We start from the raw sequence: 26,891 nt of genomic DNA on the forward strand, positions 1-26,891 counted from the left end.
GAGAACAACTAATGCTTCTCAAAGTAAGCTGAATCCTACCCCACTGTAAGGAAAGACAGATGCAAATGATCCCTTGAAGCCTCAAGGTACAGTCCCTGGAACACTGGCTTGCAGGAATTCTGTAAAAGGCTAAGCCCCAGGAGAACAGTCTCTGCCCCTCGCTAGGTACACTTGGGAGAGCAGGCCCTGCACCTCACCAGGGCAGCACAATAGAGCCAACCCTGTTAGTTCAGTGTGTGTGAGCCAACTCCGAAGCTGAGAGCATGGGAGAGCTTTCCCCATTGCTCATCGGTCATGTGGTGGCATGGCTTGGGGCAGGTGAAAGAGCTGGCCCTGTGAACATAACAATCCCTGACTCTCACTGGCTGCAGCACTCAGGAGAGCAGGCCCTACACCTCCCCAATAGAACCAAGGTTGTACAGCAGGTGTGGGTGAGCCAGCCTGGGAAATTGTGAGCATGGGAGAGCTGTCCACATTATCCATCTGTCTAGTGACAGCATGGTCAGGAAAGAGTTGACACTCCACCCCCATCCATCAACATCTGGGGCAGGTGGGAGAGCTGGCCCTGTGATTAAAAGGGCAGGAGAGCCAACCCTGTAAGTGCAGCTATGGGTGAGCAAGCCCATATCTGGCAGGCCAATGCTACAGGCGCCCAAGCCCAGACCCAATGATATGACTTGGCTGGGCCCATCATCCACCCTGTCTATGATGTGCTGAAGCATGTGAAGGGACCTGATCTGCAGAGCCAAAGCTGTCACTGGGCAACAGCAGGATAACCAAGAAGAACCCCAGAGAGGGCCCAGTATCCACAGTGTAGCAGAAACCAGAGGCCTCAAACCAGACCAATGACTCTTTGCAAGTAACACTGGCAAGTAAAGATACAGGGACAAAGGGGTTTACTGTGTGACTCGTGATGTCACACTACAGCTTCCATGGTGAGATTTGTAAGTTTTATTTATTTTATTTCATTTTTTTCTCTTAAAGTGTGTTTTATTTGGAGGTGTGCAAGGGAGGAGGGCAGATGCGGGAGGGTGGGGAAATGAATGGGATGGAGACACATGATGTAAAGACACATAGAACAAAAAAACAAATAACACGTGCTGAGGCCCTTCCACCAAACTGGTTAGAGGTCCACGCCCTCTGCTGAGCAGCGAGCAGACTTGCAGGCCTGCGGGAGTCTTACCAAAGTGTGGCATAAATGTCTTCACTCCTTGCTTTCAACCTCCCTAAACAGCAACTTTGTAAGTAGAAAAACTCACATAAAGTTTTGGATATCTCCCTTTGAAGACTATGAACTTGATGGCTTCATCTTAGTTCTTTTTAATATTATTAGTTATTTTGTTACATGATAATAATTTTAAAAGAAACACATTAAACCCTGGGTGCCTGTACTGTGTTTAAAGGCTGCTGCTCACAAAGGTCCCCCAAACGTTAGCCTTTGAAATAGTGGTCTGACAGTCCATTCAATTAGGATACATACTTTGTCTGCAGTAAATCAGAAAGGATTTCTACTTTCATCACATAAGTTCACATAAAAATCGGGTCAGAAAAAAGAAACTCCTTACAAGTAAATATTTAGGCTTGCTTATCTCTAAGGCTATCATAGAATTAATTTCAGAGTGAATTAAAAGTTCATGAAAGTTATTTTTGTAACTACGGAATCAACTACCACAATTATTTTTTATCATTAAAAGAACTGTTTTGTTTTGTTTTTTTTTTTTTTAAATCGTACCTGATCCTAACCCCTAGTCCCCACCCACCATCCATGACATGATTAAAACAGGTTCTGCATGCAATCCAGCAACTGAATTTCGGATGGAAGAACAGTGGTTTACATCACTCCTACTGCGTGTACAAAATTCGCCTCCCACTACTTTACTGGCAGAGCGCAGGGTCCCACTAATTCCTATGGTGTCTGCTGCGATGTTTCTGGTTTTCTGCTCCCTCCTCCTCAGCATCATCAGTCCATGGGGCTGTGGCCCAGACTCTACTCTCTATGTAGCTGAGTGTTGAATGCACAGTTGTCTCCCCCAGGCCCTGGCCTCAGTGCTGGGGCTACAGGTATATGCCAGCACTTCCTACTGTAATCTATGTTTTGTATGTATTCTTCGCTCACTTCTGAGAGGGAACCAGAACTCAAGTCCTCGAGGAATGCTAGGCAAGCACTCTCCCATTGAGCTCAGCTGTGTCTTATGAAACTATCTGCACAAGCACCCTGCTTCTTTATAAAGAGTCGCTGGGAAACAGCACTGAACTTAATTTACTGCAGACTTCTCTCCCTGTGGGCCTCAATCTCATCTTCTAGTGGCAGCCCTGGTTCCCAGCTGTCTTCTAGACACTGCCTTGGGTATATTTCTCCTAATTCATACTCACCATGTCAAAGCAGAGCTCCTCTCTCCCAGGCTCCTTCCCTGTACCTGCGGTTGGTGACCGATGCACCTGTGGTCCATCTGGACTCACTGTCTCTCCCTCCCATGACCACATCTGACATGGCTTCCTGTCAACTCAATTTCTGCCATGTGTCAAGTTCATCTGCATCTCACTGCACACCAGGTCATGGCCACGTCATCTGCAGCATGGGTCATCCAACTGCCTGTCTCCCTCACTCCCTTGATCCCAGTTTTCTCCCCACCATAGCTGTTAGCTGCCCTCAGTCTGTCCTTTCCTTGGGTCACAGCCTTACCTCTGATGGCACAATGGGCCCTCCACCACCCCAGCCCACTCAGTCCCTGTGACCTGGCCTGGTATTTATGCTCCATTCACACTTGTCACACTTGTTTCCCAGAGATGACAATAGTCTTTCTTCATCTGTCACTCAAACCCTACCATCTTCCCAACAAAAGGATGTTGACGGCAGTGATATTGATTACCAGGACGCCATGTCTGGGATCTGCATCTGTTCTAAGCTCAATAGGGTATTCTGCTTCACTATCATTCGCTTTTTACAGCAACAGAATGCCAAAAGCCATCCTTGTACACTTCCTTATTCCCCAAGGAGGACTCTAAGCCCCAGAGGGATGAAGCCATTTGCTCAAGGCCACTCAGCCAGGACCTGGGGAAGTAGAGATCTGAACCCAGACCTTTTGATATCAGCATGTCTGTCTGCCTTTTCATTTCAAACCTTACCAACAAACTTTCCTCAGACCATCATGTCCGAGGAAAACAATTCCCAGATTCACCACCATTCGTGTTTTGTGAATATTCCTTAATATTTGTTAGACGATATCCTTTAGAATGAATTTGGCACCAGAGATCCATTCTCATTACAGACATTTGGCCACTGCCTCACAATGTACATATTTTAAATGGGTACTCACACAAAATGAATACGCCTATAACTAAAACTTACAAATAAACATTATCTTTAATTCACCTCTCCCTTTGCTGCATCTATTTATTATTATTTATTACTGGCATTCCCTTTATCTCCTCTCTTTTAAATATGGACGTGTAATTCAGAGAGAATGCCATTAGGTGTCGCTGCGATATCACAAACACCCCAGAACTGGGCAGCCTCTGAAACCCCAGTCCTCCAAGCACACAGTGCCTCCAGAGTCTTTCTCCCATACTACTGGGGTAGAGAGGAGGCTGGACAGCAGGAAGAGTTTCAAAATGGAAGAATGAAAAGGTGCTGATCCATCCAAGGAGCCTGGAATGCAGTAGGGAAGCACATTCCTCTACCTTAAGACTGCCTCCCTGTTCATAGTGAGCTTGGGGCACATTGATCAGTCTGCCTCGGAGAGCACTACGGACTCTAGCTGTGCTCTCTGGAGGCAGTATGTACAGAGAACCAGAGGAGAAAGCTTAGACATTTGGACAGTAAGATCATCTCTTGGACCAGTCCCTGATGAGCGAGCGGTTCTCACCTTTTGTAATATTAGTGTGTTGGGAACTGCCTGGCATCTTCTCTGCACTCTGGAGACCTAGGTAGGACATCAGGTTCTGTGCACTCTGCTCCTGTGACTTTTTCTCCTTTCACAATGACAGCTTATCTTGCCCAGATACATCTATCCACCACCCCATCCTCATTACGTTTGCAAGATGACAAGAGATGTGATGTGGTTAGGGTCTTATCCTAGGATTGGTTGTTGTATGTTGCCCCAGGGGAGCTCTAAGTGTAGGGAGCCATCCCTGCATTCTCCATTACAAGATGGCGCCTGCATCCGGCAGGCACCGAATGGTAAACAAGCTAGTGCGCAGGCGCTGGGTAACTTTCCATCCCTTGGGCTCTGCCTCTCCCGTGGTGTCATATGGGCCGATGGGCTGCAGCCAATCAGGAGGTGACACGTCCAAGGCGAAGGTTGTAAACCTATATAAGGGTTGGGTTTTGGATGTTTGGCGTCTCTGCTCTGTAAGCTTATGCTCTCCCTCTCAAGATGCATTAAAGCTTTACTGCAGAAGGATCCTGAGTGTGCTGCGTCGTTCTTGCTGGCAAGACGGTGCGTGGGACATCTAAGCACCCTCACATGTCTCCTTATAAGAAGGATGTGGGTGAGATCCGACACAGACCACAGAGAATGTGAAGGAAGGCGAGGCGGAAGCTGGGGCAATCCATCCAGGACCAAGGAATGTTAAGCACTCTCAAGAACCACGGAGGTTAGAGCAGATTCTTCAGCTGGTGCCTGGCAGTGCCCATCACTTGCCTTTGAACATCTGGTCTCAAGTAAAGAACATACTTCTGGTATAATCTCCCACCAAGCTGTGGGTGTTAATGTGACTCTTTCTCCACGATGGGGCTGGAAGCCCTCCAACTCCAGCAGGTCTAATCTCAAGGGCATATCTAGTAGCATCCTATGCCCAATGCCCACAGGCTCCTATGCAGAAACAGCTCAGGAAACCAACTTAGGCACTCAGGGAGAATCCAGGGCTTCTCTTGTCTCTTCTTTTCCACAAGGCACCCTAGAAAGTGGCTGGCACTGACCAGGGAGTCAGAAATAGTGGCTAGAGGGTGATCCCCATCTGTCTAAGGAAACTAAGGGCTGTGAGATGTCCCAACCACAAGGACTTTCTTCTTGGTCTTGCCCTTTGGCTGGCAAAGATTTGATGGCTATTTGTTGAATAAATGGGAAAGTATTACTATTGATTGCAGTTAAGACAGCACAACAAAGTGACCTATAAGAACTTGAACTCCACATAGGGAGACCTGAAGCCCACTAGAAATCACTGCACGGAAAGAGATGGTTGGCATAAGGAGATGCGCTGAAACCCACCATCAAACCACACTACAGCAGAGTCCTGGCAGAAGTCCTGATATGTTAGAACCACATGTACACTAGGCATGGTGGGAAACATGTGGCACACTGTACATTGCAGGGAGCAATATTTCTCTTCCTTCTTGCATATGCACAAATGCTAGGCATCAAAGGGACTTGTCGGCATACTGAAATTGATGTTAGTTACCTGCAGCAGTTCTTCAGGTAGATGCCCACTATTGTTGTATTAACACTGTAGACAGCCCCTCTGCTAGCCATAGCCTTGCAAGGCCCTTCTCAGAAATACTCAACCCCTACACACACCAAATTCAAATCTGGAAGTAGATCTTTTCAGCTCCTGCAAGTGTTCTGGTGGTCAAAAAAAAACCATGTTACCATTTCTGAAAGAAACACTCGAGCAAGCTAAGCCAACATTGTGACATCGAACCTGGCAGCTGGAATCCACCAGGAAACACATGCAACACCTGGGCATAAGGTTTTTAGAAAACATCTGGATTTTTGTGCATTTGCAGGACAACGGCATGGGTTCAGCACCTCGTGTTTATCAATGAGAATGGTCCCAGCCTTCTGGCCTGGGGTTACGTACTGTTCCCTAAAGCCATGCACATCCTATTCATCACTGATCACTGGATTTTCTGCGATGACAAAACGAGACAGAGATTCCTTGGAGGAATGGGATGTAGCATAGCAATAAAGTAGCAATAAAGGTGATGGGTGACAACTAGCTTTATCAAATTCCAGTTGTCACTGGATGGTGTTTCTGTGAAAACAGACCATTACTGACTACTGGGTATTTGGAGACATGAAATTGCTGCTCTGAATCATTTGTCAGGCTGTGTCCTAAATTAGTGTCCTAAATGCAGTCATTTGAACGATAAAGACTCTGAGGGTTAGAACTGTGTGTGCAACTATGTTAATGATTTGAAAAAATACTAACAATAATTGAAATTCCCCAAGTAGAGTCTACTTTTTAGGCACAGGATGCAGGCTGATAACAATGAAGGAATGGATTGGTGACAGTGCAGAGATATGCTGTACTGACCATATTCAAAGGAAAGAGAAATTCATTAATGCTTGCTCAGGCTTTCAAACTAGAAACCCTGAAGTCAGTGTTTAAAGCCACTTGTCCCCTTTACCAAAACCCACATCACAAAGCTATGTTGGTTTCATGGCTACCTCACTCCCTCAGATCCTAAAACACACTCAACTATGTAACGAAAAATAAAAGAAGCCAGGAAGATAAACTATTAATATTTCCCCCTATTCACTAACCCAGAACTCATAAAAGGTTCCATCCTGGTTCGTAAGGACATGACTTCATCTTTCTTACCAATAGGCAATCACTGAGTGCATAGACTGCTTTCCTTCAGAATGACAAAGACTAAATTAAAATCCTGTCCAATTCTATTTCATTCACTTCCTTACAGAGCTTAACAGAAAGTTTGGTCAAGGGATGGGGAAGAATCATCGATCATGTAAGGAAGTAACTCAATAGCTCTCCAGTCACACCTTTCATCCCACAACCAAGGGATACCATCACCCAAGGGATGGCTTTAACCCTCTAGACAAACTTTTTCTCCTAGGTTGAGCTTGAACCTGCAAGCCAGCCATCAAGTATTGCCCCTACCCAATACACTAGCCTGGAGAGTTCCTAGTGTGACAGTGGTCAGAGTTGCCTCGCCATGAAGATGTTCATCTCTGGCCACATCTGAAACTCACAGGGATTTGAACTATAAAAGTTCAAAGCAGTGCCCATGTGAGACAAGAAGTCTCGGTGCAGAGGAGTCATCGTTAACTTGGAAACAGCAGGGTTCCTTATGGATCCACAGTGTGCTGCCATGGCTCCTGAATTCTCTCTGTGTTGGAGTCTGAATTTTAATCTAGTGATTGATGCCTGTAGACTGCCTACTAGGCCTATTGTAATATGCTCAAAGCGGTGCAACCAAATATACTTACTCCAGAGGGGGAACCAACAAGCAGCAACTTGTCTCTCTAAGGTGTGTGCTGTGAGTCAAGAGGCTGTTTCATGACCCCACGACAAGCACATTCTTAGGATATATTGAGGAGGTTAGCCATAGCCATACTCAAACTGATTGAGAGAGGAATCTGGCCATGGTCTCTGGACCACTGCACATATCTGTCCCTGGTTTACCTCACTGTAGCTCCCTGCTTGGGTGGATAATGCTCCTTCAGAAGCCATAGTTATGAAATGAAAACCTAAATGCCTGATACAAGGTGTTGACAAAAGCTGGGTGGTGGTTGTGCACACCTTTAATCCCAGCACCCAGGAGGCAGAAGCAGGTGGATCTTTGTGAGTTTGAGGCCAACCTGGGCTACAAAACGAATTCCAGAACAGCCAGGCTACACAATGAAACCCTGCCTTGAAACAAAACAAAAAGTTGTTGAAGACGGGGAAAGGGCTCATGATGCCACTACTCCTCTATAAGGAAGTCATGGTAATTGATGGTTGCTGGGGAGGTGTTATTTTCTTCACTGCTGTATCCACTGATAAGAAAACAGCCTTCCACCCGTACTCATACGAGAAACCCTAATCAATTTCAATGAATCATTCATGTGAAACATACACACATATAAACAAGAGAGAGATGGAGAGAGGGGGGAATGGGGTGATGGCATACATAGGATAATGATGATTAAAATGACTAGAATTCATTATACACATGTATTATCAAGGAATAAAAACTAAAAAGAATTACTTCAGTCCAAACAATTCTAGGGTAGGGTTTGAACAAATTACCCAGTGAGCTCACAGAGGAGGAACAGCTTCCTTCTTGGGGATGCCAACTTTCCCTAAATGGGATGAGTAGCCTCAATGAGACACTGAAATTCACTGTCAACTTGTTATTATTCATCACTCTGCCTGGAGCTGCCACTGTAGTTCAAGAGCTTGGCTGGATGCTGAGGACTGGGTGCCCACATCTCCATCCCCTGCACTGACATATGGTCTTCCTCCCACATTCTCTGCTGGAAAATGTCACCCACACCTGCAGCCCTCACAGGAAGATTTCAACCACCCAGAGAGGCGGAGGTTGTCCAGGGCTGTACACACAGCCCCTCGGCCACCCACTACCTGGGACACACACAGAGCAGAGAACATCTCAGCCTCGGGAATGTCACAATCCACACACAGCCACGGGAGCTGGGGGGGGGGCTTAAAAGCACACTCTGTACACAGTCACTGGCTTGTGGTCATGGAAACCACGGAGACCTTTAAGAATGGAAACAGGAACCAGGTAGCAAATATAAAGGGCTAATCTCAGGAAGGACCCACTTGAGCTCACAAAGTGACAGTAGACCCAGGTGTTGGAACCTAGAGTTCAATAACCTTTCCATGCCTGTGGAGCCAGTGCTGGAGGTGAGGCTAGGCACCTGGATGTGGTTGCTGGCTCTGATCTGGGTTCCTTATACTGTCAGATGGAAACACAAACAACCACACCCATCCCACTGAGCTGTTGAGGTGAGAGCAGGTCTTCTCTATGTGTGTACTGATGGTGCTGTCGATCAACCTCTGGTGTAGAAGGGACCCTGCATGAGCCATGCTGTTGGCCTCTACCATTAGACCCAGCCGCTCCCTCCACTCAGCAGTGATAACTAAAACATGTCCCCAGAAAGGTGGGTGAAACAAGAAGGTCCCCAGCAAAGAACCACAGAATTAAGTGGACTGGGGTTTCTAGACTCATGAGTACATCAATAAAGCCTTGCAGCAAGAGGAAGAAAGCGTTTTGCCCTAAAGACTTGCATGCTCTCTGAGCCATGGATACCCTGTGGGACTGATACGGACACCATTTGGAGTGAATGTTTGCTTATGCCCCTTATTATTCACATGTTAAAATCCCAAGATCCAGTATGTCTAGAGTAGGAGATGGAGTTTGGGAAGTAACTTCATCATCACCATCAAGCCGTTCTGAGAAGACCCTAGACAACAGTGCATTCTCTCTCACACTCACTCCCTCACTCACTCACTCACTCCCACAAGGACATCATCCTCAAGCCAAGGAATGGCTGTCATTGGCAGACACCTTGATCTTGGCTTCTCAGCTTCCAGAACTATGAGAAACAGATTTAAGTTGATTAAGGCCCCAGTGTCCTGTATCTGTTTTCAGTAGCCTGAATGCATGAAGAGTCCCACAACCAAATCATTGGCTCAACCTCAAAAGTATCCAGAGTTAATGAAAGACGGTCAACCTTAACCATTCACTTTAAATAATACACAGCTATGTTTGTCTAAAATGTAAAGAGTTACATTTCAGTCCACACCCCCCCCCCCAAAAAAAATGATGTGAGGACTTTGAAGCAAAGGGTTGCTTCATCTGAATTTCAGCACGCACAAATTCACAGCTGCAGACTGCTGTGCACAGGGAAATGTTGCTAAGTTCCTGAGATGTGAAAGAAAGTAGCCAAGATGGACTCTATGCTTTACAAAATAGGTAAGAGTCCAGTTGGCAGCAGAACTATTCTGGGTGGTTTTGAGCTAGAAACTGACCTCTGACTCAGTCTTCTGTACAGCACAGTTAGTGCATATAATGTGAGGAGTCAGTGAGCTAAGGAAGGCATTTTGAGCACATAGAATAGTCCCTGGCAAACACATGTCTGGAAAGATGACTTTAACCCAAGTTAAACAGTATTTGTTTTGTTTTGTTTCACACACTTCTCAAAGCCTTTAAAACACTAATAAACAATAAATCTTAGAGGAGGTGATCTAGAGGGACAGACACTATAGACCTTTCTTCATAGGATGATTCATGACCTTAGTGTAGTATAAAACACAGGGTTAACTGCGCTACCCAGAGAGTCCAGCTTCACATGTAGTCTAAATTAGTTGTAACATTTTCCAAGAATGTGAAGAACTATTCACTGGGGAAGATATGCACCACTGGCTACTAACACATGCTAAGGACCTGAGACTGGGTAAATACTCAAAATGGTGTGAAATCCAGGCTGTCAGAGTTGATTTCTGCATCACTCACCCGAGATCCCTTTTCAGGAAAACACTGGCAGACAGAGCAGTTTCTTCCTCCACAGGGGCTGCCATATTTCTTGCTACTCTGGAAAGTAAAGCCATAGAGGACAGGTAGAGTACACAATACATCAAGTCCAACACGTGCAAATCCCACATGGTGGTTTTTACCTTTTGAGCCAGGGAAATCAAATATTAATGGGTTTACTCTGAGACAGGTTGTCTATGTAGCCAGGCTGCTATCAAACTTTTGATACTCCTGCCTCAGCTTCACAAGTACACTATCACACATGGCTGCAATGAGTAGTACTGGCACATAAAAAGGAGGAGCAGCCCTACCATGATACAATCCTCGGGGTACTGTTGCATGGGTCAGACCCTCCATCCCGGAGGACACTGGAGAGAAAGGAAACGTATTCAGAAGCTACCAGAGCCAGACTCATCTAGAGGCTTTCTCTCCTATGAAGACCTCAGTACCAAGTTGGGAACAGTCGAGGGGTATAAATATGTGGTTAGGCAAGCTGTGCACAACCCAAGTCTAGTTTCAGTGATAAGCTTGACTTCCTCCCCACAGCCTCCTTGTGTCTCCAAGATCAGCTAGGGTAAGTGATCCTCACCAAACGAATCCTTCCTAGGACAATTCTCCAGGTAAATCTTGCAATTTGAATTTAAATTTCTGCAATTTTCTGGTACTCCAAGGTGGTTCCTCTAATGTGTCCCTCAGTCAGAAGCTCCCGAACCTGAGTCATTTGGGCCTTTTCCTGTTTTAACAGACTTTTCTTTAATTCTCCCTACAAGTCAGTCAGTACACACACACACACACACACACACACACACACACACACACACGCACGCACGCACGCACGCACGCACGCACGCACGCACGTTCCTGCCCCTTGTGAGACACAGCACCTCACCATCCATTACACTTCCACATTATCTATACCCAGTGCCATCAACCACCTCAGTACTGAGTGTAGTCCGGGAATTACTATGTCCATAGGTACAGTCTTTACAATAAAACAGCAAGCTTCCCGTGCTTGTTTTCACCCACTAAGGGTATAGCTCAGGTGGTAAAGGGGAGTTAGATGCTAGGTGCAGAAAAAAGATAATCAAAAAAGCATAGAGACAAACTTTGTCTATACCAACCTTGCCTGTTTGTATAATTGATACATCTTTTAAGCTTAAGTCAATGAATATACACTAATGTAAAATGAAAGAAATAGAAGACAGCTAACCTCTAACCACAGCATTCTCGAGGCCAGAGGATCAGCTCAAGTTCAAGGCCAGCCTAGGTTATATGACACACCGTCACAAAAAAAAAAAAAAAAAAAAAAAAAAAAAATGGGAAAAAGAAAAGAGAAAGAAAGGGAAGGAGGAAGGAAGGAAGCCACTAAACCAATAGTTATAATCCTGGTGGAAGACCAGTAAGTAGGTGTAATACATGCATGTTAATATGCATATTACATGTAAATATGCACATTAGCACACACAACTACATGTATATATCCATAAATATGGGTGAGGATGATAAAAGACAAAAGGTCTACACAAAGGTTTTTTTAATCACTCAATCTAAGCTTCCTTTAAGGGGCAGTGTTGGGGTTTGAATAAAAATGGCCCCCATAGGCACACAGGGAGTAGCATTATTTGAAAGGATTAGGACAAGTGGATTTGTTGGCGGAAGTGTATCACTGGGGGAGGGTGGGCTTTGAGATTTCAAATGCTCAAGACAGGCCCAGTGTCTCTCTTTTCCTGCTGCTTGCCAAACTAGATATAAACTCTCAGCTACCTCTCTAGCATAATGCCTGCCTGCATGCCGCCATGGTTCTTAACCATGACGATAATGGACTGAACCTCTGAACCTGTAAGCCAGCCCCAATGAAATGTTTTCCTTTATAAGAGTTGTCATGGTCATGGTTTACTTCACAGGAATAAAAACTCCAACTCTGAGATAAAAAGGAACATCTTCAGATGTATCAAAGAGAAAATATCTTTACACATTAAATGAAAAAGACATCTTTATAAAGAAAGGTCTTGTGGGTCATTAAAAGCATTGAAGAATCTGAGGGTTTGAGGGGCTAAGAGACAGACCAGTCTTTAAAGAGCCTGCCACGTGGGCATGAGGACTTGGGTTCTGGTTTCTGTCACCCAGTGTACAAGGTTGGGCACAGCAGTGCAGGCCTGCAATCCCAGTGCCCAGGGGGCGGAGGCAGGGGGATCCCTGGGACCTGCTGGACAGGTAGTATGGCTAAATTGTTAAACTCCAGATTGGTAAGAAACTCTGTCTCAATTAATGGTGGAGAGCAATAGAAATACACTCAGTGTTGACCTTTGTCCTCCCCATGCATGTGTATGAACCCATGCGCACACACCATGTAAACCACACATAAATAAACGAGGTTGAAATTTCAGGATTGTATGATGCTTAAATTTTAATTACCATTGTTATCTGTGAGTTCAAAACTCTGAAAGGTTAGGAATGAAATGCCCAGGCTTGCCTGGGACAGCATGCAAGCACAGTAGCTAGTCTGAGTACCTGGATTCATTTAAGGTCAGAATTCATTATTGTGTTCAGTGAAATACCAAGATAATGATGAAAAATGGAGTCAGTAGATTAGATGCCTTGATAACAAAGGCAGGATGTTTATTTGATATTTGCTTATTTTTGCCAAACATCACTGAGATATGTGAGGCAGGGTTACATTTCAGGGATCATTTTAAAATAGATTTGCAGATTCTAAGAAAGAGGCACCTGTGGTGATATATTATTTATGATTTATTAAAGCTTGCCTGACGATCAGAGAAGCAAAGCAGCCAAGCCAGTAGATCTTAACCTCTGCCCAGCTGAAATGGCATCCTGTCTCCATGAATCCTCAAGGGCAAAAGCTCTCCATTCCAGTCTCCTCCTCATTTTATTTCTTTCTCTGCCTAGCCATATCACTCCTAGTGCTGGGATCAAAGGTGTGTGATCCCAGGTGCTGAGATCACCTTTGGGTGAGCTCTTTCTTTTAGGATTGGATCAATTTTGTGTAGTCAATGTGGCCTCAAACTAGCAGAGATCCATCTACCTGAGTACAGGGATTAAAGGTCTGTGCTACAGCTTCCTGGCTAGCTAGTGTGATGGGAATTAATATAGCTGTGGCTGATTTTTCTTTCAGAATCCTCATGCAAGCTTCAATATATCATGAATAATATATCACCACAGACATTCACTGACATGTGAAATGGGGGTGGGAACTTGCAAAGGGAGAGTCTTACTTCACAATGATGTACTGGATGAGGAGATACTGAGTGTGACATTCAGACCCCATGTTAAAAAACAAAAACAAACAAACAAAAAAACTACATATGGTGGCAGAGGCGTGTGATCCCAGCCCTGGTGAGGTAGAGATTAGCATATCCCCAGGACTTGCTAAGCAGCCACCATCTTAACCTACTTGGCAAGTTCCAGGACAATGAGAGATCCTGTCTCCAAAAGAAACACAAACAGAAATAGAGGTGGGTGATGCCTAAAGTGCAGCATCTGAGTTTGTCTACTAGCCTCCATACTCAGCAAACACACACACACACACACACACACACACACACACACACACACAGAGAGAGAGAGAGAGAGAGAGAGAGAGAGAGAGAGAGAGAGGGATCATGTAAAGGCTTTGAAAAGGACAAGAACAATAAATATCACAGGCAATTAAACATTCATAGCCTCAACCACAATGGCTAGGAATATACCTGCACTGGCTGGTTTTGTGTGTCAACTTGACACAAGCTAGAGTTGTCAGAGGAAGGAGCCTCAGTCAAGGAAATGCCTCCATGAGATCCAGCTGTAAGGCATTTTCTTATTTGGTGATTAATGGGGGAGGGCCAAGCCCATGGTGGATGGCGCCATCCCTGGGCTATTGGTCCTGGGTTCTATAAGAGGGTGGGTTGAGCAAGTCATGGGAAGCAAGCCAGTAGACAGCTCCTCTCCATGACCTCTGCAGCAGCTCCTTCCTTTGAGATCCTGACCCATTTGAGTTTCTGTTCTGACTTCCTTCAGTGATCAACAACGATATGCAAGTATAAGCCAAATAAACTTTTTCCTCCCCAACCTGATTTTTGGTTATGGTGTTTTGTTCCAGCAATAGAAACCCTAAGACAATACCCATACTTAAAACCTCACTGGGAATGCACCTTCACTCACACACTCACTGGAAACACACCAATACCCACACTCACTAATATCATACCTACACTCACACACTCACTGGGAACATACCTACACTCATAAACTCAATGGAAATGCATCTACAACCAAGCCAACTTATTTTTCCTCAAAGGAGAAAACAGAAGTCATCCTTCTGCACCTCAGATGTCATAAAACACATGCTTAGTAAAGCATTAACTTCTTAAAAACAATTAACTCTGTCCTGTATTTGTACCCACTCTCTGTTTTTTTGGAAGAAAATAACATACAAAACCAAAACATCAAACTGTATAAAAGCATGGCATATTAGAGAACATTTTCTCTTTATGTCTTGGCCTCAAGTTCCCTACCCTCAGAGGATCCATCTCTTTGCATTGCTATCTAGGAGTAATAAGCTTATTCAATCACATGCTGGTGATTCGGATTGTTTCATTGATACCCAAGTGGTAGGCTGCCTAGGACCTGGCCGTTTTCACATAATCCCTGTTTTCCCATTCATTCTGACATGCTCCTGCTGCTATCCAGCTCTTACAGCATCAACACTTGTGCACTCACTCCCTACTGGTGAATACTTAGGCTGTGCCCTTCCTCAGCAGCTCAACACCACCCTGCAGTTAACACTCTTGTGTATTCATCTTTGCACATGCCAGAAAAAAAAAATATGTGACAGACTAAATCAATGCATTCTTGCCCCCAAGGAATGTACATTTAAACTCTTGGTAGATAATGCGAACTGTCTTCCATGGGCACTGTGGCAATTCACACCTTCCCCTTGAATCCCAGTGATTATCTCACTGCTCTCTACATGAAGACTCTAAAATCTGCCTGCACCACAAGCTGAGGGGAGAGCCCAAGATTGAACTATCTTTGGTTGAGGAATCACATTCACTCACAAGGATATAAGGAGCAAGGGGAATGAATTTTAAGATGATGCAAATTTTCATAATAGAAAAATAAGTGCATGCAATACAAAAATAAGGTTGGAAGACTCAGGTAAGATTAACTAGGAAAAAAAAAAAAACACATCCAAGATAAGCACCACATGGGGGCATTCTCAAAGGTGCACTAACTAAACAGGACAAGTCAGTCTCTCTCTCTCTCTCTCTCTCTCTCTCTCTCTCTCTCTCTCTCTCTCTCTCTAATTAACATGGGACTAGGTCTGAGTCTTAGTTGGGTTAAAGAGTAAGAAACTAGGGAGAACCAAGTATCAAGGGCTTCTCGTTCCTTGACCTGGGTTGATAAAAGGGGAGTAGAGATAATTTCCTATTTCAGTTACTTTGCAAAGGTCTCTGGTAATCAGGGGACTTTAATAGAGCAGATCCCAGTCACTCCAGTGGTCCTCAGCCAGAACGGCAGGCATCCCTTAACCAGGCACCCCTGAAACCTGTGAGGTTGGGTTCATAATTAGGGGATTCTTCCCCAAGGGAGCATAAGACAGAGGGCTAGTAACAGGCTGGCCTTTCTCTACAGCTCAAAAGCATTCAGACTGAGTCTTACATTTCTCTGTTTAATTCTGAAATGCCCCAGCTACTCCTTTTCTGTTCCAAATAAAAAAGAATGTAAGGAAGGGCTGTGGTTATTTTAAGATAAAGACGTCTCCAACACCCAGGCAATTCTATAAGCAGTTTTGATTGGAAAAATATCAAAGTGGCCCTGGGCTGTGTCTTATCTCAATGTCCATTTCACAGATATGAAGTCTGAGCCCCAGAGAGTGACTACTTTAAAAATATTCTAAAAACATATAAATCATATGTCCATGCAAAGAATCATATATTCAACAAAGTATAATTCCCATGTAGAGAATGAATTCATATACTTACGCCATATTCATATCGTATGGTAAAGAGAATAAATATTAGTGACCTGTGAAAAAGCAAAAACATAGAGTAAGTGTTTGTTTTAATGGAAAACAAGCTAAGCAGAGTAACAGTATTAACTCCACTCCGGAAGGCTGGTTCTCACTTAGAACTGCTACCATCCAACACAGTCAATGCCATCATCTGGCTGGCTGGCATCATTGCCTCCCCTCTTATCAGTCAAGGAAGACATACTGAAGGCCTTTGGTGTGGATATTTGGAAGGCCCTGATGTTGGAGTCCATAAGGCTACCCAGGGTGAGATTGAGGCCTGAGTGAACAGATGAGTGAAGGGAGTTGAGATGACTCTCTGGAAAGCTAGAGGAAAGAGAGAGGGAGGCAGCTGTAGTCAGGAACACACAGGTGTATCTGAGTTGTCATTTAAAGGGACCTTTGCAAGGAGGAGTGGTACATGGAAAGCTGCTGAATGAGAATAACAGCCTGGGCTGAGTGGGAATAATGTGAAATTATTAGGGAAAGTGTGGTGAAGGTGGTCCATAGCCAAAATCCACCTAGGGCTTTGCTGCTATTACAAATAAATGTTAACAAGAGAGAGGACATGATCAAGAAAAGCCAAGCAAACGTTTGCTTGGGGTGTCCAACTCTCCATCAAAGGCTCTCAGTGCACTTTATCTCATCTGGTTCTTGAATATCTGTGGTGACTTCATGCTCCTGGCCAAACTATACATACCCCTAGGTCCACCTCCATCCTTGATGGTAAGAGAACAGGAAACAAGCCTTGGACTTGGTTTTAGGTAGCCTTTCCCCATTGGAATCATGTGCTAAGTGAATCTTCTTTATCCACAATCTAGTCTTTTCTCTTGGAGTAACAGAAATACTATAGACAACAACAAAGCATTGTCTCTGGGTGATGGGGGATGTCCTTCTGTATGGTCTAAATATATTTTTCTCTTATTGGTTGATGAATACATACTGGTTGGCCAGTAGCCAATCAGGAAGTATAGGCAGGGCTACTAGACTAGGAGAGTTCTGGGAAGAGGAACCAGGAGTGAGTCACCAAGGAAACCTATGTAGCCACCAAAAGAGTAACATACCGGGGCATTATGGGTAAGCCACAGACACATGGCAATACATAGTTTAATAGAAATGGGTTAATATGAGAGAGAGATAGCCAATAAGAAGCCTGAGCCATAGGCCAAACAATTTATAATTATTATAAGCCTCTGTGTGTTTATTTGGGACTAAAGGGCTACAGGACCTGGTGAGACAGAAACATCTGCCAGTATCAGAGTGTGACACTGATTAAGAGACCAGAGCTAGAGGGTCTCACTGCCTGAAATCAAGGTGTTTGGGGCCTGTGTTCCTAAACATGGAGAGTCTGGTTCTTGCCCTTTCCGGATTCCAGAAGTGTTCCTCTTCTTTGGCTCACAGTCCTTTCTGTTTCCAAAGTTAGTGTTCTGCGGTCTCTGCTTCTGATGTGACATCTTGTTCACTGAAGGTAGTCTCCCTCTTCCTTTCACATCTAAGAATCCTTGTGATGACATTGGGTCTACCCAAAAAGTACAAGATCCCCTCTCCCACTCAAGATCACCTGAACTATAAATTCCTCTTCTCATGAAAATAACATATTAACAAAAATCAGCATGTATATATCTTTGAGATCATTAACTCATCCTTTGCATTCATACAAATGCTTTGTTCTCCACTGGTGTCAGGAACCCTGAAGTTCTGGATATTTAATGCTTTTACTGTTCATGTCTAGTAAGAAAGCAGGAACCCGGGGCTTTTAGTTGTATAGCACAGCTTTATATTCTATCATGATGTGGGTGCATTTGTGGAAAGATGTTGGCATTTAAATGTCAGGATGGGCTCTAAACGCCAGCAGAAATCATTCCATAAAGACATGAGAACACCAAGGATACTCACCACGGGCCTGTGGCTGAGGGCTTGGTCCATCTGAAAAAGCACCTCATGAAGACCCGCAGCACAGGTAGCCTCACTGATGACCCCTGGGTCCAAAATACTCCTCCAGTCTTCTCCTCTTTTCCAGAAGACTGTCATGGACAGTGGGGAGCCTGTGTCCCGTGTTAGAATCTGCATGTGTGAAATACAAATATGTCTCTCATAACAACAGTGTGTAATAAAATTGAGAGTAATGGCTTCCATTATTCTAGTGATGAAAACATTTTTAAACAACCCCAACAGCTGTTGATATAGCAATCTTTCCTTAGTGCTTGTCATACTGAATAAACATCCTTAGAGATTAAAATATCCTATTAGGGGCAAGAGGGTATGGTGAGGAGGGGCAGAGACATGGAAAAGAGGAACAGGGTGAGGTGAAGGGTGAGGATGAGGAATGCATGAAAGTACCATAAAGAAAGCCGTGACTTTGTAGACTATCTTTGCAAAAGGTTTCCCCTTTCTTTTTGTTTTATGTGTATGGGTGTTTTGCCTACACGTGGTTGTGCACCATGTGCATGCAGTGTCCAAGGAGGCCAGAAGAGGGCATCTGATTCCCCTGGAGCTGAAGTCAGGGACAGTTATCTACCACCACGTGGGTTCTGGAAATTAAATTCAGGTCCTCTGAAAGGTTAGCTAGTGCTCTTAGCCACTGAGTGCTCTTAACCATTGAGTGATCTCTTCAACCCCTTGTAAATTAAGTTTAAATGGTAAAAAGAAGTAAAATAGAAATTGAACCATTCTCAAGTCCTCCATGTGTAGTAAGTATATTTTTGAAAAGTGGAAAAAGATTTATAAGAACTAAAAACACACTTTCACAGTATCCTTGTACATGAATATTCATAATAACCACAATCGAAAAAAGTAAATTGATCTATTAATGGAAAAGCAAAATATTATACAATGTAATGGAATATTATTGTGCCATAATAAGTAACTATACATGGATATTGCTGCTGCATGGATGAACCTTGAAATCATTGTGCGTGTCAAAAGGACATACACAATGGGCAAATCCAGAGGCAGAAAGTAGATTAGCAAGCATCATGGGTAGGAGCAAATGGAAAACTGGGCAGTACAGGGTGACCTTGAGGATGACAGTAATGTTCTGGAATTAGAGAATGGTCATAGTGTACCTCATGACTTTATCTGGATCTACTCAGTTATACACTTTAGATGAATTAAAATGGTGAGTTTTGCTTTTTGAATTTTATTTGTGAACAAGAGAAAACATATTTTTAAACATAACCTGAAGAACTCTTTACTTTGATCTAAAATCTCCTTGAATTTAAAATCTCAAAGAATAGAGTTTGGCTCCTCTGAGCTCCTGTCCTTGTGGGAACTGGTAAGGAGAAGGGAACCAGGCACATCTGATATTAAAAGCTACTTCTCAGTTTCTGGATGAAAGCTGGGCAAATGAATTCACCACAGTGTCAACTGAAGACCAGTTTCCCTGGTGAGTAGAGGAACTACATTCCATGATAGCTTCCAAACCAAGTAGAAATACAATTATGGAGAACACATTGTTCTTTTCTACCCCCAAACTGATCATTTTAAATAGCTTCTGATTTAAAGTTACATTCTGGAAATAAATCTCAATAAAATGAATTACTATTTCAGAAAGAAAATACAAATTGCTTTGAATCACTTTTTAATTATACTCAATATTGTAAACAAATGGAGAATTGTCCAAACTTATGAAAAAAATCAAAGCTACTTGTATTTTAATTAAAAATAATTGGTGCAGTCAGGCATTGGTGGCACACACCTTTAATCCCAGCACTCGGGAGGCAGAGGTAGGTGGATCTCTCTGAGTTTGAGGCCAGCCTGGTCTACAGAGCTAGTTCCAGGACAGGTTCCAAAGCAATAGAGAAACCTTGTCTCAAAAAAAAAAAAAAAAAAAAAAAAAAAAAAAAAGTCACAGGGACTGGAGAGAGGAGAGATGGCTCAGAGGTTAAGACACTGACTATTAGTCTTCCAAAGGTCCTGAGTTCAAGTCCCACCAACCACATGGTGGCTCACAACATCTATAGGGGGACACAATGCTCTCTTGTGACATGCAGGGATACATGTAGATGGAGCACTCATACCTTAAAAAATATATAAATAAATAATTAAAAAATAATTGATGCAGTTAATCTCCACCATCAGCTATGCACTCTGTTAAAAAGTTTTCACAGAGGAATACTATTAAAATGTAGAAGAAGGGGGACTATGCCTGATACTACTCTAACATCTGGAGTTTGATGACTATCCTAACATCTGGAGTTTCTCAATATTCTTGGATGGATGGTTTCTGGAGATATCAAAATTAAAAAGTTCCAGTATCGTTTTAGAAATACCCAGTGCATTATAATGCCACCACAGTCCAATTTTCACCACCAACAGGTAAAAATGTTGCCTGTGTATTCCTAAATGGAAATTCACAATGCTCAGTTTTTATTATGAAATTATATTTATGTAGCATTCACCCCATATATACCCTATTGTTTATGTGTGCTGATACACACGTGTGTGTGTGTATGTGAAGGCCATAGATCAAATTCTGGTGGTGTTCCTCTGGTGCCATCAGCCTTGTTCCTTGAAAAATAGTTTAGCATTAACCGGGAGCTCCCCAAGTAGGCTTGTCTGTCTGGCTAATGAGCCCTAGGGATATCTGGGATGGCCCCAGGATGGGAGTAACACAGATTCTTTTCTGTTGCTGTGATAAAATACCCTAAGAAAACAACCATAGGGGAGAAGGGTTTATTACTATTCCAGGATATGGTTCATCACTACAGAGAAGTCACAGGGGCAGTCAAGAGCAGAGAATGAATGTACCCATGCTTCCTGCTTACTCTCATTAAACTTCTTCCTGTCAAGATTACCCACCTAAGGAATGGTGCATCCTCCAGTGGGCTGGGTCTTTTTACATCAACCAATAGTCAAGATAATCCCCCACAGAGTTCAGAGTTGTAAACAGACCAACCTGACCTAGACAATTCCTCAAAAGAAACCCTCGTATTGTGCCATTCCAGGTTGTACCCACTTGAAGGTTAAAACAGAGCACAGACAGTGTGCTCTTCTCTTGAAAAGTATAAGAAGGAATATTGTGAAAAGAGAGGGAAGAATCTTGATTAAAGACAGAGCAACTCTGAGGAAGAACACATACCACAGCTGAGAATATTGACATTGATTCTTTCTATTTGCCACAAAAAGAGATAATGCAAATCTGAAGCAGTTTTTGGTTCCCTGGGAAATGTGTGCTTCAGTGTGAAGACCTGTTCTAGTGAGCTGCCAAAGGAAAGAAATGGTCTTTCTATCAGGAGCAGATTGTGGACGGATGTACTCTGTTATGTGCATATGTGAGCCACACAAAGACTTTCTATCTTCATGACTGTGATATAATATATATATGTATGTACACACACACACACACACACACACACACGTATATATAAATTAGAACTTTGTTGCAATGGCCATTGTAAAGCACATTGAAGTGTTTGGTTCAGCTTCCAAATACATTAAAAAACCATCCTATCTCTTGCAACAGCTGCCCCCCTAACTTAACACCCTACATTAATGGCTGATGTTATGTGGAACTAGATTAGACACTATGTTTATGTTTGAGTTTATTGCTGCGGCAAAGAAAATAACTCAAAGAGCCTGAAATGCTATGATACTAGGATGTATGCAAACAATGTTAGATGATACTCTACACAGTCAATTTCTGCAGAAGTTACCTGTTTTTTGACAGAAACAAGGGACATGCGCCATGGTGGCATCGGAATCCCGTGAAAGCATGGTCAGGTTTTCTGTTATCTCATTCCACTACCTCAGCCCTATGGGAAGGATCTCAATAAACTCTGAACTCAGAGCAGCCCAACCCAAAATGTGCCTCTGTGACAGAGAACTCAGATTCCAGGCTGGTTAAAGGTACAGAGGATGTTCTGTGGGAGAGCAGAAATGAACACACAAGAAGAAAAGAAGTGGAGGAAGAAAGATGCATCAAGAGATGGCCCAGGGTACAGTCCAGGTGATGAGTGAGCTTGAATGCAGAGGAAAACAACTCTGCTAAGAAGTCAGAAAATGCTGTTGCTGAAGAGGAAATCGGAAACTGCCCCACTCCTTACAGTAGTTTTACAGCCGGCTTCCTGTGTCCAGGTGATTGGGCCTGCACCGACGAGATAGATGGAAAGCCCTCCCCTTCCTGAAGGTTCTAAGGCTGTTCCACTCATTCAGAAGGCTCTCTTGCTCTCCAAGAGAGAGATTGCATATCAGCACTTAAGTCCATTTCCAAGTACCTGCTCACCACAGGCCCCTGTTAGGTCTCCAGACTCCCACCCCACTCTCCTCCCTAAACAAACAGAAGTCCTTTCTAGCATGTGTGACCAGCAAATGCCACCATGTTATCTTGCTCCACCTCTTTGTGATCATTAACTCCACTTCATTTGTTTTTAAACAGGACTCCTCTTGGTTTCTCAACTCCCCGGGGACGCCTTATGAGTCTCTGCTCAATGTTTTCCAAATGCTCCAATCCTGGGAACCAGATCCAAGACCTTCCAGATTTCCATGAGTTGCACCATTGGAAATTTGTTTCCTTTGCAATAGGTTCTTGGGTTGGAGTATACTCTGCTGTGCTCACATCAATATGGGCGAGTAGCCAAGGTTGAGAATCAGATGAACAAAGGAACTTTTCTACTCATGAAATGCTTATAGGAGTGTTCTTTTCCTCCATAGGTGACACTAAATCTGTGAGCTCTGTTAAGTGCCCAGGCTTTGTTCTCTCTGTGAAATAATTTCCTACTTACTCAATGAGTGCAGGTACTTTCCACCTGACGTGACTACTATCAGAAGTGTCTTTCCGGCAATAAACCATTCTGAGCATGTGCATTCTGAGCATGAGCATATACTATTTTGTATACTTTTTCTCTTTCCAAACTATAATTTTTCAACACTTGAGCTTTTATTTAAAAGAGGTGGTGGGTGGTGCAGAAGAGGTGTCTTGGTAGTTAAGAGCACTGGCTGCTCTTCCAGAGGACTGGGATTCAACACTCAGAACCTACACAGTGACCTACAACTAGCTGTATCTCCATGGGATCTGACGCCCCCTCCTGACCTCTGCAGGTACTGCATGCATGTGTTGCACAGACATACATTTAGGCAAACACCCATACACATGATTTTTTTTTTAAATTAAGAAAAGTTCTCAGAGATTAGGAAACCATGCCCAGTTATGTGTAGGGGAGCCTTATTTACACCAGTCTACTAGAGAACTTCCTTTAATGGCCTACACCTTCCCTGTTAAGTGTTAAGTTGATCAGGGCTGGGAATGTAGTTCAGTTGGCAGAGTGCTTACCTAACATGCATGAAGCCCCGAGTTCACTGCATAAATAGGATGTAATAGTGTGTTCCCAAAATCCCAGAACATGGGACATGGAGGCATGAGGACCAAAAGCTGAAGGTCCATCCTGATTGCATGGTGATTTCAAAGCCAGCCTGAGCTACATGAAACCCTGTATGAAGATGGATGGATAGATGGATGGATGGATGGATGGATGGATGGATGGATGGATGGAGTTAACCATTTCCCAATAGACATGTTAGTTACTTGTTCCTGTTTTCATCTTTTACAAAACAAGATTGGCATTATGGTCCAGTGGATAATGACTTTTGTTGCCAAGCACAATAGCTTGAGTTTAATCTGAAAACCGACATGGTGGGAGAAGTGACTCCCCAAAACTGTCTTCTCATCTCCCAGGCATACAAAGGCATCCCCTACACACTCACTCACACACACACACACACACACACACACACACACACAATGTAATCATTTTAAATTAGAATTTATTTCTACTAATACATTTTGAAAACATAAAAGTAATATGTGTTGGTGAGGAGCCATGTGTTAGTACACATAAGCACTGTGTAATGTTAATCCAGGGAAAACTCTATCTCCTCAAACATTTTCTCGTTTATCATTTCTTTATGTTGAAATTGTACAAAATATATCATTGTAGTGTTTCTACATATACAGGGTGTGGCTATTAGAACGTCTTACTCTTCTTGAATAGGACCTCCCACCCACTGACCAGCCTGTTCCTATCCCATTCTCTCCCAAACTTCCCCCATCCCCATCTCCTGTGCTTAACTCCTATGAAACCCGCAATATATGATTGGCATGGAGCTTGGTGTACGTCTCTCTGTCAGGCCTGTTTGACCTAACAGAACAAGATCCATCTAGTCCCATTGGTTTCATTTATTTGAGCTGATTCTACTCCAAGACACACCCCCTCAAAAAAAGCCCACAACATGGTTTATTTGAGTTCTTTAGCGGAAACATTCATCCTCATTCCTCACAAGATGTTTCATGTGGGTCCTGAGTCTGTGTGGTCCGAAGACCCTCGGAATGTGGCTGCAGCTTCATGTTCTCTAAAAGGGAAAAACTTGACATCAACTCAAGGAAATTCTTGAGAGCTACTCTAAATTCCAGCTGGAACAGAATGCCCCTGGCCTAGAGCCAGCCCACCCCACCTCTCCTACCCTGTAGCCCTGGTTGCAGTGAGTGAATGCTGCAGTCCTTAAATGACACTGGCAAGAGATCTGTTAAGCCAGAGACAAGGGCACCCTATCTCAGCTCGCCCACTAATCTGGCAACATGGCCTTCTAGTATCACTTCCTTTGTGAGGTCTACCTCCCAATATCAACAGAAAACTTGACAGTAACCACAACAGTGCCACATCTAGGAACAACATGGTACATGTTATAAGAAGGACCAGCCAAATTTCTAAGCCAGACTGGTCTCTGACCTCAGAGTGGCATCGTTGGTTCTAAGTTCTAAACCCCAGATTTCCCTGCATCTATGAGTTTTCTACCTGCCTGTGGAATTACACTTATTTCAGCTCCCTGAACCTTTCAGACTTCTGAGATCTGTCTGTGGAATGAGGCTCTGGCAATAGCACCAGCTGATTCCTCAGGCAGAGCCATTGCCAAGGGAAGTGGAAAACTGTCTTCCCAAGTGGAAAGCCTCTGTGGCTCCTGCGTAGAGCATCCCGTTCGCTCCATGCAGATCTTGCATCAAAATGGTTTAGGGGATAAGAGTTAGAAAGGTTGGGGTTCAGGTATTCACTACCATCACACGGTCAATTCATTCAGTAATTAAGACCTATGTTGAGTTAGTGTAGCCCTACACAAGTCCATAATTCCTCTGAGCTCAAGATATCTCAGTATAGAAAATTAATAACCGAGGGGCCAAGATGAATCGAAATCAGTGCCCTGTGCAGTACCTGACTCAACAACTCTTCCCTCCCGCCTCCATTCCTTTCTTCCTTTCTTCCTTCTCTACTGCCTTCTTTCCTTCCTAATTAGTAATAGAAACAAGAAAAAAAAACCTTCCCAACATGTCGGAGAAGGTTAGAGATATAAAAAGTGAGGCTGGCCAGAATAAGGGATTATTTGATTTTAAAAGGAAAGGGTTACAGTAGCTTTTAGTTTAGGTGGAGGAGCTAGTTTATTAGAGATGTTAGTTAGTTAGTTAGTTAGTTAGTTAGTAGTTAGTTAGTAGTTAGCTAGTGATATTGTTATGATGGCAGGGCTGATCTCAAACTCTTAAGATGGTATAATCCTCCTGCCTCTGCCTCCTATAGGTTGGGTCTAAGGGCTTGTGCTGTGGGTGGGGTTTAAAAATCTTTCAAACATCAAGGAAAGGAAATTATGCAAAAGGGTGACTCTTCAGTTAGTGTGGAAGCATACTGTGGGACAGTTCTGGGTAGGATTACAGAAGTAACTCATGCCCACCCTAAAAATACAAAGGCCTCTCCACCCTCCCCCATCCTCTGCTGTTACTTTCTCCCCTCCCCCTTATTTCTTCTTCTCTTTCCTCCTCCTCTGCTCTTATGTTTCTCAAAACGCTCATCCTTCCCACTGTAACAAATAGTCGTTATCAGGATGACAGAGGCTAAATGTACAGTAAGTTCTAGGCCATGGGCTTTATGAAGACTCATATCTTTTATGAAAATGTGTGAGTGAGTTTCAGGGAAGTTGCTCTCTGAGAGGAAAGGAGTTCTGGAACACAGAAAACCAATTGTAAATGGTGTGGCACAGTACCACAAACACAGTCTGTTCCCCATGGTTCTCAGAGAGCTGGAGTTCTCCTGTAGAAGAGGTCTTTGCGTTTGGAATTCAAGTCTAGAAACATGAATACTTTAGAGGTCAAAGGGCCCTCTATAAATAAAACAGAGAGGATGGCAATATGCAAGTGCTTAAGCCAAAAGACAAGTTTTATTAAATGTGTCCAAATGCACTCTAAGTTTAGGCAGAAATGCTGAGGTGGGGTACAGTGGCCCTCTCTGAGATAGTAGGAAAGCTTTCCTTGGGGAAGAATAGCTGGGCTTGTGCAAGATCATTTCTCTCCTAGGGACTCCATCATGTCTTTCTCCCATGGCTGTGCCCCATCTTCAGCCCTGCTTCTAAATTACACTGGCTTCCTGTGGGAGTTCATCCCAGGGGCCTGGGATCTCCCCATAGGTCTCCTCCTTAAGGACAAGACCTGGGAAGACACTCCACCTTGAATTGTTTGGCCACTCAGGAATGTATGAAGAGATTTAAGAGGATAGCTCAAACCTGGGCTTCAGGGATGGAGACATTGTACCAGGTAAATGAGCTGGCCACTAAGCCTGGTAACCTGAGCTTGATCTCTGGAACCCACATAATAGAAGAGGAGATCCCTTGGCAACCTATCCTCTGGCCTCC

General features: G+C 43.7%; 1 protein-coding gene across 1 annotated transcript in view; it reads right to left on the reverse strand.

Moving 5' to 3' along the window:
* The window catches only part of Col4a4 (collagen type IV alpha 4 chain), a 109,777-nt gene that overhangs the window by 78,015 nt on the left and 4,871 nt on the right, over positions 1-26,891 (reverse strand). The window contains exons 2-4 of the mRNA XM_051190572.1: positions 18,123-18,290; positions 16,201-16,243; positions 10,202-10,279 (exon numbers count right to left, since the gene is read on the reverse strand). Coding sequence (XP_051046529.1) covers positions 10,202-10,279; positions 16,201-16,243; positions 18,123-18,169 — 168 coding nt within the window. The 5' untranslated portion in view covers positions 18,170-18,290. The remainder of the gene's footprint in view (positions 1-10,201; positions 10,280-16,200; positions 16,244-18,122; positions 18,291-26,891) is intronic.

Source organism: Phodopus roborovskii, unplaced genomic scaffold (genome assembly GCF_943737965.1).
Source record: "Phodopus roborovskii unplaced genomic scaffold, PHOROB, whole genome shotgun sequence".
NCBI lineage: Eukaryota > Metazoa > Chordata > Mammalia > Rodentia > Cricetidae > Phodopus > Phodopus roborovskii.